This window comes from Camponotus floridanus, unplaced genomic scaffold (assembly GCF_003227725.1).
Source record: "Camponotus floridanus strain SB8 unplaced genomic scaffold, Cflo_v7.5 scaffold17, whole genome shotgun sequence".
NCBI lineage: Eukaryota > Metazoa > Arthropoda > Insecta > Hymenoptera > Formicidae > Camponotus > Camponotus floridanus.
The window spans coordinates 144,462-165,846 of record NW_020229292.1 but is presented as its reverse complement, the minus strand read 5'-3'; the positions used below and the strand labels follow the sequence as shown (position 1 = coordinate 165,846).

The 21,385-nt window shown below is 27.2% G+C and overlaps 1 protein-coding gene across 1 annotated transcript; it reads right to left on the bottom strand.

The window, feature by feature from the left end:
- Positions 1 to 3: 3 nt before the first annotated feature.
- Positions 4 to 20,974, bottom strand: LOC105255168 (mitochondrial carrier protein Rim2). The gene is made up of 6 exons (XM_025407261.1): positions 20,488 to 20,974; positions 14,747 to 14,929; positions 14,144 to 14,418; positions 4,546 to 4,664; positions 1,540 to 1,759; positions 4 to 330 (listed from the first exon to the last, which is right to left on the bottom strand). The coding sequence occupies exons 1-6, from the start codon at positions 20,526 to 20,528 to the stop codon at positions 50 to 52; spliced, it is 1,119 nt and encodes a 372-aa protein (XP_025263046.1). The 5' UTR covers positions 20,529 to 20,974; the 3' UTR covers positions 4 to 49.
- Positions 20,975 to 21,385: the final 411 nt, after the last annotated feature.

Genomic DNA, 21,385 nt, shown 5'->3' with positions numbered 1-21,385 from the left:
AAAACGATTGATGGTGGATGGCCCTTTACTCGGGGGCCGTAAGCAAGTCCTAGGCCAATTGCCTTTTCGTCTTAGCCTCGCTATAAAATTCCGATGCCGCATTGGTACTGGACGTCGTTACCGTAACAGGTCGGAAATGTCGTGTCAACACATATACCACCGCTTCATACGTTGCCATTATGATGGCAGTGTTTGGAATTTGCCGGATCAACTGGGTACCGAGGCCACGGTAGAGACCTTTTGTGCCCTCCTCTGCCCATACAGTGCTCAGAGTTTGCCAGAACGCGCGATATTTCGTACCTTCTTCTCGTAATCGGGTTCTTGCTACTTCTGAAAATGATAAGAAATTATACCAATATCTTTTTGATTGCATCTGCATCTAATTCACATGCAAAAATGATTATCAAAAATTTAATTTGAGAAATTATCGATGAGAAGATTTATAATTTGTAAAAAATTAGTTAAAATTATTATATATTAATTAATTGTATTATAATCATTTATTTAAATTAAAATCTTTTGATTAGAGTAATTTCTCTCTCGAATGTTTCTCTTAATTTTTCAGATTAGAATTTTAATAATTATTATAAAGATATATATATATATATATATATATATATATATATATATATATATATAGTTGTATAACGGTGAAAGATTCTTATACAAGAGTTTTTATAATGACAGTGATATGGTTTTATTGCTATCTGAATAAGTACAAATAATACAATAATAGTGCAATCAAAACATGATGAAATGATAAGATTGATTTCTTTTTGTAATCGTAACGATCATAATGATGAACAAATAATTCGTTAATATAATGGCACAATCATTTCTGAATAAAAGTGCTTCCTTTTTATTTAATGCACCAATGTTTTGCAGGAAACGTATGTAATCTGTGTATGATAATGCATGCTGATTTGCAAAATAAGTTTATCTCGAATACAGCATGATAGATGAGTATTATTTTTGCAAACAAAATACTGAAATGTCACAAACATTCGTAAATAATATTCAAAGCATAAATTGCATATTGAGTGCCTGGCATGAGTGCGAATAGCGAATAGCTCGTGTTATCTTTAGACCAACTCGGAGTAGCTTCTCTGCAAGGCAATGATAGAAAAAGAAAAGTATGTACTATTTTTCAATGAAATTAAGATATTATGCAGTTATAATTTATCTACATTATTAAATACAGGAAAACTCAATGCAATAAAAATTAAAATATCATTTGTTATCAATTCTAAAATGTGATAATAATCTAGATTCTAGATAAATGCACAAAGATCACTTCTTTCAATATTTATGCCATTTATAATTTCAAATAATCAATGGATATAACTCTCTTCATTTATACAAATTATAAAAAATTGTTAAATATTGTTAGAAATTAAATGAGCTGTTTGAATAGTAATATCAACATATTAGATAAGCAAGTAACTAAGTAACTAGTAAATACACACGAAAAATTGAAAACAAATTTAATTAATGCGGATACATGTGGATTTATAGCGTAGTTACGAATAATAATTTTACCGTGAGGATAGGCAACTGTTGATGCTATCGTTTTCGAAAACGATCCAGCCGCCATAAATTCAATGAAATCGCGGAACGTCTTCCTGTCATCTGCCTGGGAAGCTCGTGATCTGTGCGTGGCTAGCCATGCTTTCACTGCTTCGTATATCACAAAGTGTATCACAGTCTCACTTATGCCTATGTAGGATGCCACAATACCTTTATAGAATCCCAGAATACCCTAAGAAATATATACATATACACACACATATATATATATATATATATATATATATATATATATATATAGTCGAAACATACATACATATATACACACATTTCATATATATAGCTTTTCGTATTATAAATCTAACTTACTTCGAAATTGCATTAGTATTATAGGACATTTGTTATGAATCAAATAAATATCGCCTAGATTTGCAAATTTGTACAATAATAGTAAATTAATAATTTTGTTATATGAATCAAATAAATATTTTCTGCATTTTCAAATTTGTGTAATAACAGTAATAAACTAATAATTTTAATTATTAATTCTGAAATCATCTGTTTGTTCTAATTTTATGATATTGAAACAAATAAAAAAGAAATTAGTTTGCTAATATATAATTAAATTATAAGAAATTTTGTTAAAAAGTTCAGATTTTTAAAAAATAATTTATATACATATCATATAATTCAATTCAATTAATATATAATTAATTCATCATATCGTCGTATTAATAATTCACAAGTATATATTATGTAAATAAAACACACAAAGATAACTACGCATTACGATGTAAGTGTGTTACCATGTTATTAAAGGAAAATTGATTAAATTAATTATCAAAAAATCATTATTAAAGGTTCACGATCTTACACGTATCTCTGAATAATAAAGTAATAGCAATACAATATATAATAAAAAAAACGATATATATCTTATTAGCAATATATTTAAACTTGGACTTAATTTAGACTTAGATGCTCTCTTAAAAAATAAGAATACGTGATATCTGCGTGCTCAATTAAGGATAGCATTAAATCGAGTATTCATATCTGTGATAAGAAAGCTAAAATTATTTAAGATACTACTCATATTTCGTTGACCAACGTTGATCGATGTCGATATTGAATATCATGAGCGAATAAAATAATATTTTAGTGATGATATAGAAATTTATCGATAATCACACAATAAACTATAATAATATAAACAAAATAAATTAATTACCGTCTTATCAATTCATAATTTAGAATAAAAAATTGTGAAATGTGCAAATTATTTATTGTATGTATCATTATAATTTAAATTATATGGATATTTTTAATTGTTAATTTTTAATTTCTTATAATACATTTTTTTGCACTTTTGCTTCAATTAGTACTTCCACATTAATTATACGTAAAGTCAGTGCAAAGATAATGTATGAAGACGATAAAATAGGGAAGGTAGACTGCACGAGTGTTACTTGACATATTTTTTAAGATATTTTTACACAGATGTACTATTCGTAGAGCAAGGCGTCAGTTTTAAAACTGGCTCAATTCCGAGATGCCGGATGCAATTTCAGTACGTGTATGTATATTGTGCAGTCCACTCCTTCCAAGTAAACAATCTCGATTTAATACACGTCGAAGAACGATTCTTATGGCAAACAAACAATTTGTTCATATATTGGAATATTTCATATCGATATAAAATTTCTCATTATTTCATCTTTTTTTACGAGAAATAAAAATAATAATAAATATATTTATGTTATGTTATATTATGTTAAAGAAATTATTTCCGTGTAACTTAATCGTTTCTTTAAGGAATAAATATAACAATTAGTGAAATATAATTTTATAATATAATAATCTTCTTATGTTGTAAAAAGTTATTTTCTGTTAAATATTTAATATTTTGCATATATATATATATCTCGCATTAAATATAAAATAAAAAAGTCAAAATCTTACAAAAACAATCTAATAAAACGACAAATTAGATAATCTAGGAAATTTATAATTGTAAGAAGATTATAATATCATCGTTAAGTAAACTAATGCGCTTATTCGTAAGTATATCTCACAAATTTTGAATTGTCAAATTTCTTCCGATCTGTTAGAATTTTCAACATCTAACATATTATATGAGGAATTACATCAATTCTATATCCGATAAATCTATTTCGCTCCAACAAACATCAATGTTATATATATATAATGTATCTACATCGTCGCAACTGAGAAAATAATCTTGGCCGCAACTAGCATTTGTTAAATATCTATCTAATGACGCCCTTGCAACGTCGTCGTTAATTTCGTGCACTCCTCTATATCGTTTCAAATTTGTTTTAATTTGTTACCGCGTACAATTATTTCATCAAGTGATTCGACAATGATCTCGCGAAACCGATCGATAGACGATGCTGAGAGTTGTGCCAATTTTCTTTATAAAAGAAAGAAAATTAGGGAAGGAAAGAGAGACAAAAAAACCATCGGTTCTAGAAAAATTCAAGCGATATCTAAAAAGAAACTGTAAATAAAAAAACCAATAATAGTAGGTTTAATCTTTTTGTAAAAATGTTATTTATTAAAAAAATGATACACACACACACACACACAAAATATTTATCTTTAGTTATTAAATTTTAATTATTTTTAAATTATGTCACTTCATCTCTAAGTATCACTTCAATAACTGCATTCCATTAACTCTTTAAAGTGCACCCTTCCCTTCTTTAGTTTTATTTAATTAGCTATTTTTACAATATGCAATTTATTTTATTATTTCTTAAGTATTATTATAAATTTTAGGAGATTTACTTTTTTTACGTTGATTTATGTAGTAAAATTTATTTTAAACATCAAGATATTCCGATGATAAAGGGAAATTAACGATATTTAAAGATTAATATGTGAATATAAAAATATGCGATATATTAGAAAGGATTATTATGTGGAATGACATTTATCGAATTCATTTTATCAAATTCCTAATCGCGTGTGAAATGAGAAATCTATCTATCATCTTACCGATTTTTGATATATCCTCCGCATACATTCTATTGCTGTAACTTTTTGCGATCGATGATCCAGCTGTAGTCTGGTTTTTACGAACCAAATTGGATTTGTTAATGTACACGCAGTGAAACCTGTAAAGTAAATGACTGTTTATTGAATCTACATGATGCTCTGCGTATCTATCATGAACGAATCGATATATTTATTTTCTCAACAAATCATCAATTTAAGAATAATAATTTATTATTCAATAGATACTTCGTAAAAAATTAAATTTTATTAATTTATATCTATAAAAAGCAAAATATTCATTCTTGATGTATCTTACATATATATACTGATGTATATTAAAAAAATCGAGCATTGTGTTTGTAAGAAAGTAATTCTTTGCGAATATCTGAATTGAAAAAAAAAATGATAAACTATTCTTAAATGCTTAAAAAAAATTTACATGGCTAAAGTTTTTTTCTTAAATTTTGTACATATCAATAACACTATGTAATAAAAAAGATTTATATATAATTTATATACATTGTCATACGCTTTGCTCTCTAAACTGATTTTAGTTTCGATAATTTTCATACAAAGAAATTTAAACAGCTAAAGTATCAGATTAAAGAACGTCTTTCTATAATATATTATTTCCTATATTATTTATATCTCTCTCTCTCTCTTTCTTAAGCTTCTTATTTAATAATGATGCGAAAGAAAGTATCTTGCAAGAGTGCAATTCGATATTTTTATTATAAAAAAGTTTGTGTGTTCTTTAATAATACTCTTATCAGAAAGAATTTAATCTTTTGATAATATAAATAACCAAGAGGATAAAATAATCGAAATAAAGATCGGTATTTATAAAATTTAAATAGCATTAAAAATTCCTGTGTGTGTGTATATATATTTTGCTAATTATACAAAATGATAGTATTCTTGATCTATTTGTAGAAGCATAATTTTAATTTCTTTTTATACACATAGAAACTCTAGTTGCTTATACTTGAAAGTTATATTGTATAAAAGATTTGTTGTTTTTATTAACCCGATTTTAAAGATCGCCAAAACATTGTATTATTTGTGCTACAACGTATACACTGAAGAGACATGTGGGTAATGCACGAGACATATGAGTTACGCAATCGAAAATACTATACATCGTATAACACACACTTCATTCCGCGCACTTGATAACTTGTTTACGTTCTATTTACTTTCTTTACGTTATCAGAGGTTACTTTAAATGCTGAACTCGAGATTCCATGTGTTAAAGAAATCAACCTAAATAGAGGAATAAAAATTGAAAGAACATAGAAGAAGATTGATAGAGTATCATTTCGATTATATTAATTTCGCAAAAATATTCAGAGATATTGATTTCGCATAAGATGCGAAAATTGTTTAACAATGATTGTTGGAGAAAAGTTTTTCAATTTAGAAAATCTTATTGTTGGCGTATTTAAAAATAAATGCGACTATTTATTTTTTGCGCTTAAATATGTGAATAAGATATATGTATGTAACCTATAATATTTGATAATGCATATTATGTATGTTTCAAAAAATAGCAAAAAGCTATACAACGCGAATAAAGATGTACTCGAAAGAAATAATGTAAGGAAATGTTTTATAATTTTTTAAATGTGTGTGTATTTTGCGTCTTTACTTTAATAATTAATTGGAAAAAAAAACTTCCTATTTAAAATTGTGAACAAAAAAATGTGATCATTATTCATAAGTAAACTTTAATTTTTTCAATATAATAATATAAAATATAATAAATGTTTCGTGATATCACTATATCAAAATTGATCAGTATATCAGTATATGTGCATCGAGTTTAAATGCGCTATAAACAATTGTTAGCATTATAATTGCGAACTACTATTATTATGTAATGTTTAAAGGAACAATAGATTCTAATTGTGGATATATATATATATATATATATATATATATATATATATATGCATATAGATTATCCTTTCGCGATTACTTTTATTTTAAAATAATACGTTCGTGTTACTTTGTAAATATTCAAAAGCATTAAATGTATTAGAATATGAGTCACATTCATTTGATAAACAAAAAACGAATTTTAAGAATTTAGGATCTACATGTTGAAATTTTTGAAATTTGCGATATTACCGGTTTGTCAATATAAAGAAAATCTACGAAATTTTAGAATAAAAAATAGAGAATAAAGATGCATAACAACAACTTGTGTCATCGTGTTGAATGCGATGTATCGGGGGTTTCAAGCGGTGCTATTTACAATCGTAATTGAATCATTTGATAAAAACAAAACGCCAAAAAAAACACGCACGAGAGAGTCACTCTGCATTACTGATGTACCATGCATTATCATCGATCTTGATGCAATTCCTGTTGCACCGTTGCGGCCGGCGCGACACACGATTCTTCGATGATAGTATTATGTTGTACGTTTGTCCAACCGCAAAGCGCGTGGAAGGACGGGCACTGAATTACTCGGTGAGGATGGCTAAAAATAGCAATATACTGTCGGAGAGGTTCTCTCTTGCTTGCCGACGAAACGGTGCATGGCGCGATAGACGGAGAGAAGAAGAGGAAGGGAGAAAAAGGAAAGACGGAGAAGAAAAAAAGAAGGGAAGAGAAAGAAGGAAGATCGTCGAATACATCTGGGCGTGACTTCCTACATCCAAAAACAATTCAAGGTTGAATTAGGCAAACATTAAGTAAATCGATATTTCATGTGTGTAGAACTCTCATTCTCTCTTGAAATATATGAAATTGTATGTAATGAATCTTATAAATTATGTCATTCTTTTACACTAAATTTTTTCTTTTGCACAGACATATTCAATTCTTATGTGCACATACATACGTGTATGTTTTAATATTATTTTAATTCTCCATTCAAATGAATATTTATTTGACACATTAAGAGGGAAGTATTATTGACATATTTTTATGGAGGGGCTAAAAATGGATTATATGAGAAATCTTTTGGAGAAGAAATTAATAATTACAATTAAACATATTTTTTTTTATTCAGAGTATATATCTTTAACTACTTTTATGAATCTTTTAAACTTTACTCGTATAATTAAAATAGCGATTTTAGAATCGGAGCAAGATATGTTTATTATTGCGTTATTTCGTCATTTTAATTATATACAAATCGCGTTTAAATAAGTCTCAAAAACATACACATAGTTAAAGAGATACAGCTTTGAATAAAAATAATTCTTTCACATTTCTTACAAAAAAAAATCAAATAACTTTTAATCTACTTTTAACTACATTGAATCTGTCGAAGTAACGCCTGTCCTTTTTAATAGCAATCTTGAATTCTAATATCTAAGATTTTGTTTCAACAACTTCAATAAATAAATATATTATATATATCTTTTCGATTTACTACTAATCCTTTTAAAAAATGTATTATTACATACAATTTGCTTCGAAGAAATTAAATGCGAGCTGCAAATGAAACGTCATTGTTTGAGATAGTCTATATCATTTGTTTACGTTGATTTCCGATGTATCATATGGTATCAAATGGTATCATGAATATGCATACGAATTATAATCGGAGTGATTGCAAATCGCTGAATGTGGGAATTCGTGAATGATGATAAAACTCAACAGAGAAATCAAATAACATCTTGGCATCAAAATATGCTTTTCGCTCCACAAACGTGCACAAGTGCGTCATTCTATTCACAGATTTATTAAAATGTTTTAAATTAAAAAAAAGAATCGTTGAAAAAATAAAAAAAGAAAAAATGTGAGACGTAAATTTTCACTTCATATTCTCGACTAAATGCGTTTGTTAAGTTTTATATAAGAAAAATAAATTAAACTAAATAAAAACTAAATTATTTGAAAAAGTAATATATATATATATATATATATATATATATATACATAATATATGCTATATATTAACATATAAAATAGAAATATCTATTTAAAAGAATAATAAAATTTCATTATTCACTTAATGACATGTAGTATCTTTTTGTATTAATTAATCTGATTATACATATATTGTATATATATTAGATATAAATAAAGATTTTTAATATATATTAGATATAAATAAAGATTTTTAATATTATTAACAATATTCAATATTAAATATGGATAGAAATTACAGATTAAAATGTAATATATCAGTATTTTTTTAATCAATAATTATGTGGCGCGTGCGTAACAAATATCTTCTAGAATAGATTGTTTTATCAAATTTTTTATAATTAAATAAGATTTTTGAAGTTATACATTTTAATGAACTGCATTGTCTTTCTTTTTCATAACTTTTTATCTGCAAGACTAGTTTATTTCTTTTTTAGTTTTAATCTATTTTTAGGCTATTTGAGACTGTTAAATAAAAATGATTGTGGGAAAGTCGTTACCAAAGACAAAAACTAGAAAGAGATTATTACGAGCTCTCAATCCAAAATTAATCAGAAGGCATATATATTTGCATGGATTTTATGTAATGCCTAATGTATTTATCTTTATAAATATCACGTACACATGATATAGCATTATTTTCACAGCCAAAGCAAACCATATATAGTTCGCGCCGATACGAGATGTGAATGATACAAATGACATTCAACCGTCAATGAAGTAATTGCGCTATAGATTAGATTCTAGGATGTAAACAATTGTTATAATTGATCACTGATCAACGTTTGATATAATAACAATGAACAGAAATAAAAATTGATTGAGAATATTGAAGCTGCAACTGCAACGTTGCCGGCACAATGGCATTTGTACATTATAAAAATAAAATGGAATTTCTTTTTCTTTCTCAAATTTGTGAAATTAGCGAATAAGCGATTCATACAATGATAAATAATATCAAGAAAGATATCAATTGCAATTAAGCTGATTTTGATCTGTCTTTTAAAATTATGGAAATTAATATAGACCATAGTTACAAAAATAGAATTGAAAATAGAAGTCTCGTAATAAGACTTGAAAAAATTCATTGAAAAGTGGTAAACATTTATTATTTAATGTAACAATCTTTTGACTTGAAATGTCATCTGGTATAAATTTCACAACTTTCAAAACTTTCAAAACTGTCCTTTGTTGTACTCTTCCAATCAAAAATTAAATTGTTATTTTTAATTATTTTGAGTCAGACATCTCCTCCTCCTCTTCTTCTTCTTCTTCTTCTTCTCTCTCTCTCTCTCTCTCTCTCTCTCTCTCTCTCTCTCAAATGTGTTTTTTTTAAATAGTATATTATTATATGACACTTTATGAAACTTTGATTTGCTTATTTTAATAGTAATTTTAATAATATAATCTTGTCTTAATATTAACCTTTAATTTTAATAATTGTTTTTTAATAATAATCTATAATTTCAGATAATTCCCTTTATATAAAAAAATAATTGTTTGATATGGAAAATCGAAGAATTGCTTAAAATCAAAGAATAGCGTAAAATCAAAGTTAAGTTTCTCAAGGAATGGAAGAATCGGCGGTTGAAAAAAAATTCTTGAGTAGTCTATACTTACGTCAAAGCGATGCAAATGATAAACAATCATATCGCGAGAAGAAGAGACACACGCGCCGACCGCATGGCTCCCCTGCGAACAGATCTACTAGTGAGCCGATCGTTATTCTTGTGGTCAAAGTGCAATATTCCGCATGAATAACTCCTTACATCGCCTTATTGGCCATAATATACCGAGTGCCTCAAAAGAAGCGCATTTCTGCATGCATAAATAAATGAAAATGCGTTTGCAAAATATTTAATCGCGATAAAAAAAGTGTCAATGAATGTTAATATGATAATAAAAATAATAAAGTATGCATTGTAAAGCATATTGTATTATGCAACAGTCGGTACTTTTCGTTGTTTTCGTAGAATGCGGTTATTTCGAACAAGAATCTCAAAGTAAAACGAGATAAGTGATATATGACTAGATACATAAAGGAGTCATATAGAATTTGTTAAGTTGATTCGTCACGTGACCAATTTTTGTTCTTTTTATTCAAGTTGTGTCCTCTGTACAATTCGGTGTTACTCAAGCGGAATACTAAACACATGAGATAACAATAACCTTTGTATTTAAACACTAAATTACACATATTTATTCAGATAATAGTTAATTGAGTTTTTTAATCTTAAGAATGCCTTATTATGTCTTTTATGCATGTTTTCCGCCTCTAAGAATGACATAAAAGTATGGAGATAACAAAAAATATATTTAGAACATTTTTGGTTTACTTATCTGTATGTATGATGATACGTTAGTACACAAGAGATTAATATAATTCTTCTTTTTCTAAAATGATCTTTTAAACACTTGTTCATCTAATGCCATTGCACAATTTACACGAAAGATATATAAAAAGTTTCTTCTCATTATTAACTTGTGAAAATTTAAAATTTTTTCGCGATTAATGTTTCGATTCTTGGAACACTTAGTTTTCAAGCTCTTTATTTTATACTATCATCTTCAAATGCTATTTATATTAATAAAGTCACATATATGTTTATTAACTTTATATTCAAATATATAGCATAAGACTAATTGAATTTTAAAAATTCGGTCTTATTTTTAGTAAGTTTTTTAAAAATTCTTCTCAACAGAAATTACGAGTTATTTTGTTAATGACTTGTTAAAAAAATTTACAATTATTATACTTTATTATAAGCAAAAAGCATTAAAATCAATGATTATTGAATAGAATAATTGTGTCCACAGTATCTATGTCCTCGAGGGTTATCGACATCAGGGGAGTTCGAGTTGTGCGTTAGAGAAACGAAAAACGTCCATACTTCATAAATTCATTAAAGATAAACGCATGTCTGAATGATACGCAAAATATTATTTCCCTTATTGAACGTTAGTAGTTGTATATTTACCGCTATATATATAAATTTAGTGATTGGATTTACTGAAGAGTAACAACACGACATCAAAATATGCGATCTGCTATCATATGAATACATTTGCATCTTTCTATTTTTTCTCTGTTGCATCATCAAGATCAACGCATCACGTTTCATATAAAAAAATATAAATCAGAAAAGTGATTCTCTATAATGAGATATTACAATGCATGCAATGTATGATGAGATTAAATAAAAAAAATTATCTTATTCGATCTTTAATTTATCGTAAAATATTTTAAATTTAACAAAAAATATTTTAAAGATATATTCATTGATTGTAAATTGGATTGTAAATTTCAGATTAAATTTTCTTAAAGAAAAAAAAACCAGTTTTCCAAATAGTTTAATTTTTTACTTAAAGTTTTAAGAAAAGTTTCAGGAAAAGTAAAATTTTGTTTTTGACTCTTTCAACTGAGCTGAATGAAAATTTTAATCAAGAAACTTTGTCACAGCCTTTTTTTTCAATTGTGAAAATAATTGTGTGTGTGTCGATAAGTAAATTAAAAATTTTTTAAAAGTTACATTATTCATCCACGATTTGTCATTTAAAATAAAAGACTAATAAAATTTCTCAAAATCTACGATAGAAAAAGAATATGAAATATATTACAATTTAATGTAAAAAAATGATTCATAACACAGTTATTTACTTCTAAGATTATTGATATTTGTTTCTGAGTATTGTTATAATTATTCATCTTATCTCTCGGCTATTACGTCTTGATCGTTTGAAAAAATAGTTTATCTCCCGCTAAAGATACGAAAATAGTAGTTCAATGGAAAATAGTTACACAAGAGATATAGAATAGTGATACTTATAATATGCGCCGTAATATAATTTTAAGTTTAAGCTGTTATGCATATGCAATGTGTGACATTTCGCAAAAAAAAAAAAAAAAAACGCGAACTGATTTAAATTAAGCAACATGAGAATATAATACCATTTTAATCATGATGATAATAACAAATCGTGCTGAACGATTGGCGCATATCGATTAATACATTATTATTATATTCGAATATATTTAATATATTTTTAATATATTTTCCTTTGCATAATATTATTATATTGTGCTATAAAATCATTAATAATTGTTAATTGATACATGATGCAATTTACTTTGTAGATTCATTTAAGAAAGTATGTAAAATATATAGAAAAAAAGAAACAAACAATAAATTGTTTTAGTGTATAATTTATATCAGAATATAAAATATATGAATAATTAAAATTGTCAAGATAAAGAGAGAGAGAGAGAGAGAGAGAGAAAAAGAGCGAAAGAGAGAAATAAAATACAAGTGATTAAAATCAGTTTTCGCTTATATATTAATCTATGTTTACATTGGCAAAAAATATATATCTGAATTAATGTACAGGGTGTTTCATAAGTGGTGGGCAAAATTTCAGGAATGGATTCCTCATGCTTAGAGAAGAAAAAAAAGTTAACATAGGACCGGAAATGATTAGTTTTTGAATTATTAAGATTTTTGTAATACAAAATTTTGTCTTATTTCTCGTCTTAGAAGTCCTTTTACAGGCATCAACAATGTTTTTTAGGCCGCCGAACTTGAAAAACATTGTTGATGCCTGTAAAAGGATTTATAAGACGAGAAATGAGACAAAATTTTGTATTACAAAAATCTTAATAACTCAAAAACTAATCATTTCCGGACCTATGTTGATTAACTTTTTTTTCTTCTCTAAGCATGAGGAATTCATTCCTGAATTTTTGTCCACCACTTATGAAACACCCTGTATAAAGATTAGACTTTTCAAATAAATAATAAAAGGATAATAATATAAAGATATTTCAATTGGTATAAATAATATTTTAGTGTAATAAAAATTTATATATAAAGATAATATATTATTGTAAGAGAGATCTTGCAAGAGTGATTAACGTTGAAAACGTCAAGAAGTAAAATATGTAATTTTGCATTATTAATTTTGAAATTTCACACAATTTTAAAGTATGATATATAAAGATTAAGACAGAATAGATCACAATTATAATCATCATATACATACATATATATGTATATACATCTATTTCTAATTTTTTATTATACATGTATTTATAGGGAATAACAGAGAGAGAGACAATCGTAGAAATAATAGAAAATAACTCTGATAACATAGCAGAGGAAAAAATAGTAAAAATGATAGAAAAAAGGAAAGGAAATAAGAAAATAGGAAAGAAGATAGGATGAAAGAACGAGGAATAGCAGAAGAAATTTAAATGTCATAAAAAAAAGAAAAATTCTGATCATGTTAACATTAAGCAAAATAATACAAGAAATGTCAAAAAAAAAAAGAAATCACAATTAAAAAAAACAATGAAAAAAAAATGATCAAAGTTAAATAATATATTTGTCATATTAATTTTTGTTTGCTCCCATTTGATTTATATTCGAATTTACTTAAAAATACGAAATGCAAGTCGAACCAATGTACTAAAGGGGAAAAAAAGTTAATATATTCAAGTATGATAAGCATTATAGTAAAGAATTATCTTATCTTACTAAAGGCACGCGCGGGAAAAACAAGAACGATATTATGTTAAAGGCGCGCGCGAATCGATCGTTGATGCCGATTGTTCGTATACATGTAGATATAAAATTCAATCTCAGATAAATACGAGGAGTTTAATATATAATAAACGGAATATATTCAGCTTAATATTATTACAATTGCGTAATCTTACCAGCGCAGGACGCGGCGAAAACATGAACAATCGGTGTGTCGGGAGGTAGGATCGCGTTGAATGCAACTTTGCTCTTGGAGTACGCACAGAAATAGATAGCTCTGGACGGTGCCACTCCGATGAGATTAGGACCGAGACCTTTGAATAATCCTCGTGCTCCCTCATTCTTGATAATATATCTTAAGCATTGATAGATGCCTGGCGCGTGTCGGGAAGAATTCGGAGGCGAGGTCGAAACGCCAAAATGCGAAAGGGCCACGAAGTGGCTGGAATATCTGAACATAAAAGAGAGAGAGAAAGAGAGAGAGAGAGAGATAGAGAGAGAGAGAAAGGGACGGCTAAATTTTTAGAATACATAGATTTTTCTCTCAAATTGCATAATATTAATTTTTCTCTCCATAGTATTTAACTTTTACATGCGCATGATTCAACATCAACACATTATGTAAAATTTCTTGGTTCGATCGACATAATTGTGATTTTTTTAGACATTTTTTTACATGAAGAATCTAATGACAATTTTACAAAAATGTTCGCGCGCGCATTATAATTGTATTATGTATATGTGCAATAATAACACTTATATATTTTACTTATTTTTACCTGGGATATCCAGTGCATAGCCTCCTACGTTGTTCAGGCGTCGGCGAGCCCTTGCACGTGGGATGACCGGATGTGAATTCTTTATTTACTGGCGGCGGATGAAAACCGGAAGACGACGACTGCAATCGGGTCTTTACTACTTCGAGTGGACAAGTCACTATCGCTCCTGCCGTGCCAGCCACTCTATGCGAGATGGAATTAGAAAGGAGAATTTATGTGAAACTTGCGTGAATTGCGTGCCATGTTATCTATTTGCGATTACGATAATCAATTTTTCATATCAGTACAATAACAAAAGTACAATAACAGATATCAGAATCTTTCAGATTCTCATATCTACTTCTATTAATGTACTATGATAACCTCCTGTTTTTTAATTTACGTTTAATTATTTTATTCTTTGATATTTATAATTATATACTTAAATAATAAACATTTGATAATTATATACTTAAATAATAAACATTCTGTTTATAAATGTGTTTTTTATATACATATATATAAAATTATGTCGCATAAGTTTATTTTTGTTAACTTTGTTAAAATCTCTAGAATAAATAATTTTAGTGTAGAAAAGTCATCATTACCTTTCCAAGAATGAAAAAAAGAAGTTCGTTATAAGTTACTGTTTGCAATCAATTTTCATGATGAAAATCATAATGTAAATCATCGTGAAAATTATAACAAAATGCTATTAGTGTAATAATTTATAATATTTAAAATGTATTCAATTAAAAGAATATTTAGAATATATTCGATCAAAATAAAGATAGAGGAAATAAAATGTTTGTTACAATTTGTTAGAAATAAATTGTATAAATTTGTCTTATTATTTCGTCTTTATCTCACTAGAAAAAATGTAGCGAGAGATAAAAATTATATAATATTGTTGATATAATGGTAAAAATATGAGAAATATCGCAAGACAATTCTAAAGAGAGAAGATGAATCAATATTTATTCAATGCAAATTCATGCGCAGAATTGACACAACCTCTTCAATTTTTCCAATTAGATCTACAAGAATTATTTTATCGTAGCGCAAAATACGATATACATTAGCAATGTTAGTGAACAGGTATTCATTGTTTGTTGCAATGTGTTAATATAATGTTGCGTTTATATTTAATAAGGAGATCTAATTGTAAGATAAACAAAAACTAAGTACATTGAAAAATTTATAGGAAATTAAACATCTAAAAAATTTATTAAGCTTTAATAATATAAATAGATAGATAAAATTTATTTTATTCTCTCGTAACATTTATTTTTGTAATCTTGATAAAATTTTACTTTAAGACAAAAAAATACTTACATAAAAGATTTAAAAGTTACAAGGAATAACGTTTCATGTAACTTTCCACTAAGCAAACATTAGTTTTAAATTTCTCAAAGCACACGTTAATATAAGAGAAAACATAATAATTGTATCCGCGTAAATTCAAAATCTTTGAAAAAGATACATGTACATGTTGTGTTACGAGCGCAATTTAATGGAAAAATATGTTTGATTTTCGAGGATGCCTAACTAGTATAATTCATCTGTCTTTAAATTGCTGTTGCATGTCGTACTTTTTGTCAACACCAGAGGAACGTAGTATGTAAATTAACATTAATTCACACGTTGCACATCGATGGACATCAGTGTATCTTTCCGCATTGAAAAGCAGGTACGTTTTTGCGTTTAATTCTTGAGTGCATAATAAACGCCACTAGGCGTAGAAAGTTTGCAAATTGAGAGAAATGAGAAGTTTGCAAATTTTGCAAGTTTGCAAATTGAGAGAAATGAGAAGAACAATAAGAAGTTTAGTGATTGAGATTATTCTTGTGACATTGTTTTAAATTTTCAGTTTATATTTCGGATATAATAAGAAAATAATGAAAATAATTTATAGTCAACTTATTAACAATCATTAATTTAACAATCGTGTTTATTTGACAATCGTTAATTAATTTTGCTTCAATCGATTTCGTAAGAATTTATTTTTTTTTATAAAACTGTAAAATTATAATACTAAACGATGATGCAATGATAAATAAAAAAAATTATTCCACATTCAATTTAATTTGATCAATAAAGAATAGTTTCCTAGATTTTTCTAGATTGTCCTTTAACTGTAACTATTAACTAATTGATTTATACTAAATGTTATGAATTTTAAAATAGTTTATAATAATTGATTATTGACATTTATATTTTAAATAATTAGCATTATAAATTTTTCAAATATATAAAGTCTTGAAGCAAAATATCCAACATATAAAATAATCAAAAAATTGTTTAATTCTTCGTCGTCGATCAAACGAGAAACGTTAATCTCTTTATACAATTTACATATTTGACCTTTCAAATGATCTACTTTTGGATGAAAAGAAAGGACATATCAGATACCGCGAAATCAATATCTCATGATATATACGCCATAAATATATAGAGTGATCTAATAATATGTACAGTATAATCTTTTAATAAACTAGACACACACACACACACACACACACACACACACACACACACACACACACACACACACACATATATAATATAAATAATTTTCATAAATTCGTTAATTTCTTTACGAAAAATCAAAAATCCAATTGGAAAGTTTTAATTAAATTTCAAAAATTATGAACATACAACAAGAATTGTTTTTTACTAATCTTAAAATTAATTTTAATTTTAAAAATCCAATCCAATTTAAATTTTAGTGTTTTCAATTATATTAAAAATTAATGTTTAATTGATTTTTTTTCATTGTTACATGAATTTGACTTTAAGGTCTAAGCAAATGATTTTGAAAAACGTGTATTAATTCGATAAAATTGCATCAATAAATATAATCTTTAACATCATAATAACATCATAAGAATGGCCTTTTAAAGGTTTTAAAAGAATACATTTTTCAATACTTATTGATTATTTTTTTAGACGTAGAAAATTTTATATATTATATATAATCCTATTTTCTGCTATGATATAAAATTACGCATCATGATGTAATCTTACTCAATTTTATGATATGTATGTTTCAAGAAATTTCTTCCGATTATTCGAATTGTCTAATCGAAAATTTAGCTCGATAATTTTTTGGAATATTTTCCATGTAGTCATGAGAATTATCGTGCAAAAATGTGATGTGTCAATATATATGTGTATGTATATATGTATACATGTGCGCGCATCCAGATAGCGAATGCAAATATATAGCGATTGACACACGTTTTACATAACTGCGTCATCGAATTCCCTTCCGAACGAGTAGGATATGTGATTTTATAAATATGAATCTTATATTTCGGCATTGTTAAGGCCGGCTATTTAATATATTGCGCATACTATTTGCGAAATGTATTAACGTGAACACAAATATGTGCATTGTATATAATACAAACTATGTAATATAATATATTTAATATAAATGTGCAAATCAAAATTTACATCTGACATTAATCAATTAAAATAATACTAAAAAGAATTAATTTTTATATATATTTTATTTTATATATACTTATGTTTGTGTAAATTTCTACTATTTATACTATTTATTCTTATGTATATAGGTATTTTTAATTTATTAATTGTTAATTATTATTATTATTCTGTTTATTTCTCTGTTATAACTATTGATATGATTTTCAAAAGAATAAAAATAATTAGAAAAAAATTAATCAAGATTGTTTATTCTAATTTACAGTATTTTTAAGATGGATCACACACTCATAAATAAAGATAAATTAATTTTTTCTTATATTTTAATCGAACATACGAGTTATATAATAATAATCACCTTAAGTTTATTTTGATATTAAAGCTGTATTCTTTTTCTATACGTGAGTCGAGATTTCATATAACATAAATAAATGTTAATTGTAATTTATTTTAATTAATTCAAATTGTAATTTATTTTAATTGACTCAATTAGACTATATTATATAGAAAGGGATTTTGTTAATAATCAGGATTAGACAATTTTGACGAAAATCAACTTTATTTAATTATATCGCGGAAGAACTGTAAACTAAGAGTCGACAATAACTCATTAAATTAGAATCGATTAAGATTATCAGTTCATATGCAGATTTCAGATTTCTTCCATGCATACATTTTTATCGTATATTTTATCGTGTATTTTTTATCGTATATATTGCAGTATCATAATTGTACAAAAAATGAAAAATTTATACAGATGAATTTATACTATTGATAAAGATATGATGCAAAAAAATTAGTAGATACTATAACCGTTAAAAAAATGAAAACTTTAACAAAAAAACTGGGTTAGTCAATATGTCAATATGTGGAAATAATGTTCATTTTTAAAAAATTACTGATTGCATTTTTGTTTTGCGCATTACAGTTATTCTCATAAATGATACATACATATTGCAGAACATCGATTACGTTAGAACGTAAAAAGAAGATCCTTTATCAAGCTAGAAATAATTGTCTGATAATTTCGTTATACGATCGCATACTACGTTACTAGTACATATCATTTGACATGAATCGCGGACATATCAGGCTATAATTCATGTGCGTATTTTTTTAAGTCATCGTCATAATACATACCTAATAATAATTTTAATTGTGGTTCGAGAAAGATCAAAGAATTTTAAAACTTTCATAGGAATATTATTCGTGATCTTCAACATGTAAAAAACAAAGGCAATAATTGAGAGACCATCGTTTTTATAAGGTTATAAATGCAAAAAAACGAGTTGATTTTACACAGTAATGCGTTATAAAATGCCCTTGCGATAACAACAATTTATCTCGTTTTTATGTTTATCTTATGAAGACGTTAGCATTACACTTAGATCTCGATATAGAATAAAGAAGAAATATCATCGAGATATTTTTGTTGCAAGCTTTCAATATTCGATAATAAATATTTTTGCAATTTTTATTAAATTATCTTATTAAAGTATCACTCAAAACTAAACGAATTGTTATCGAAATCATAATGAGTTATGTTGATCAATTTTCTGAGAATTTATAAAAAGCAATGTTTTTTTGTATTTCTCTTATTTGTACACTATCTAGATAATTATTTTAATATTGATTTTACATATATAAATATATGATATATAAATATATTGCGTTTTAATTGAAGTATTCCAAAGATATAGAAAGAAAGATAGCTTGTAATAATTTTAATCTACATAATAACAAGTGTGTGTGTATATGTATATATATATATATTTCTATAATCACATCTGTTTGCATGTAAAACTTTTTCATACACAATACATAATGAAAAGCAAAGAATTCGATAGCGGTGCAAATTCAATTTTCCTTTAAAAAACTTATGTTTTTTATGATAAATTTGTATTTTTTTTGTAACAAGTGATTCAAATTTGAATTTTAGTATCTGTTTATCCTATTTGAAACTCTTTAACCTCACATAATCCTTTATTTTTAATCGATTGTAATAAAAAATGATCAGTTTCGAATTATTTTTAAAAAAATCGATTAATTATCAAATAATTAAACATTGAAACATTTATAGATAAAAAGAAGGCCAATAGGTATTCTTATCATGTATATATTGAAACTTGATCTTAATCATATTCAAACAGAAACATGTGATTTGAAAAAATGTTGTAAAGCACCTGATCGAGATCACGTAAATTGAGCATATCGGGAAAGGAGAGATCAAGCCAACCCTAAAGCAAGTCAAGGCCGCGACGCAGAGAAGCCGGGCCACGCGCGCGCGCGAGTTGATCGAAAATAACACTCACCCTCCGGCGACGAGATGTATCGCCGTGTCGCGATCCAACATTCTACGCGATCGCGAGACGCACAGAATCCGCTGTCAATCTAAGATAGCATGCACTTTCGCGGATCGACCACACGGAAGAAAAATAACGAGACGAAACGAAACGAAACGACGAAACGAGACGAGACGCGACGAGACGAAACGAGACGAGACGAGACGGGACGAGATGAGGTGAGGCGAGAAGGGACAGCACGAGGCGAGGCGAGCACGCAATAGTCTCTCGATACAAGTAACGTCACTGTTTTTAGACACGGTTCTCGTACATTTACGCAAATTTACAACTCAATAAACTGCACTCTTTCGTGATCGTGTTATCGACGAAACATCAATCGCAATGAACACCGTATATAACCGCACCGTACACTTTCAACCTGAAAAAAAACAACGAACGACCCAACCAGAACGACAACGTATCACGCACTGCTTGTCGGATTCCCCCAGATTCTACAGTCCATCCTATTTACCTCCACCAGAGAGAAGACTGAGAGGGGTCACGCTGCCCTTTTTCAGGGAACGCTTTTTCCCCGCCATAAAGTGGCGCTAACTGGATCCATTTTACGGCCGGCGGTACTACGTGGTCGGATCCACTTTCCGCTGCCACGGTAAAACGACCGATTGGTTCATATCCGTGCTAAATCCATAAATGTGAATCTCAAAAGTACGAAACATATCATACATTTATTAATTTTTATTACATATTATTAACTGCGCGTGATCTTTTTTCACTTTAGTATATATTATGAAGTAATAATAATTACTTCATAAGCAGTTAATAATATGTAATAAAAATTAATAAATGTATGATATGTTTCGTACTTTTGAGATTCACATTTATGGATTTAGCACGGATATGAACCAAT

Bases quoted from the DNA above. Each gene is read 5' to 3' on its own strand.
- LOC105255168 (XM_025407261.1), bottom strand. From the start codon at position 20,528: ATGTTGGATCGCGACACGGCGATACATCTCGTCGCCGGAGG. The intron at 14,930-20,487 runs GTGAGTGTTATT...CATCTCGCATAG, and splicing joins ATACATCTCGTCGCCGGAGG to AGTGGCTGGCACGGCAGGAG. The intron at 14,419-14,746 runs GTAAAAATAAGT...TTTTATGTTCAG, and splicing joins CTATGCACTGGATATCCCAG to ATATTCCAGCCACTTCGTGG.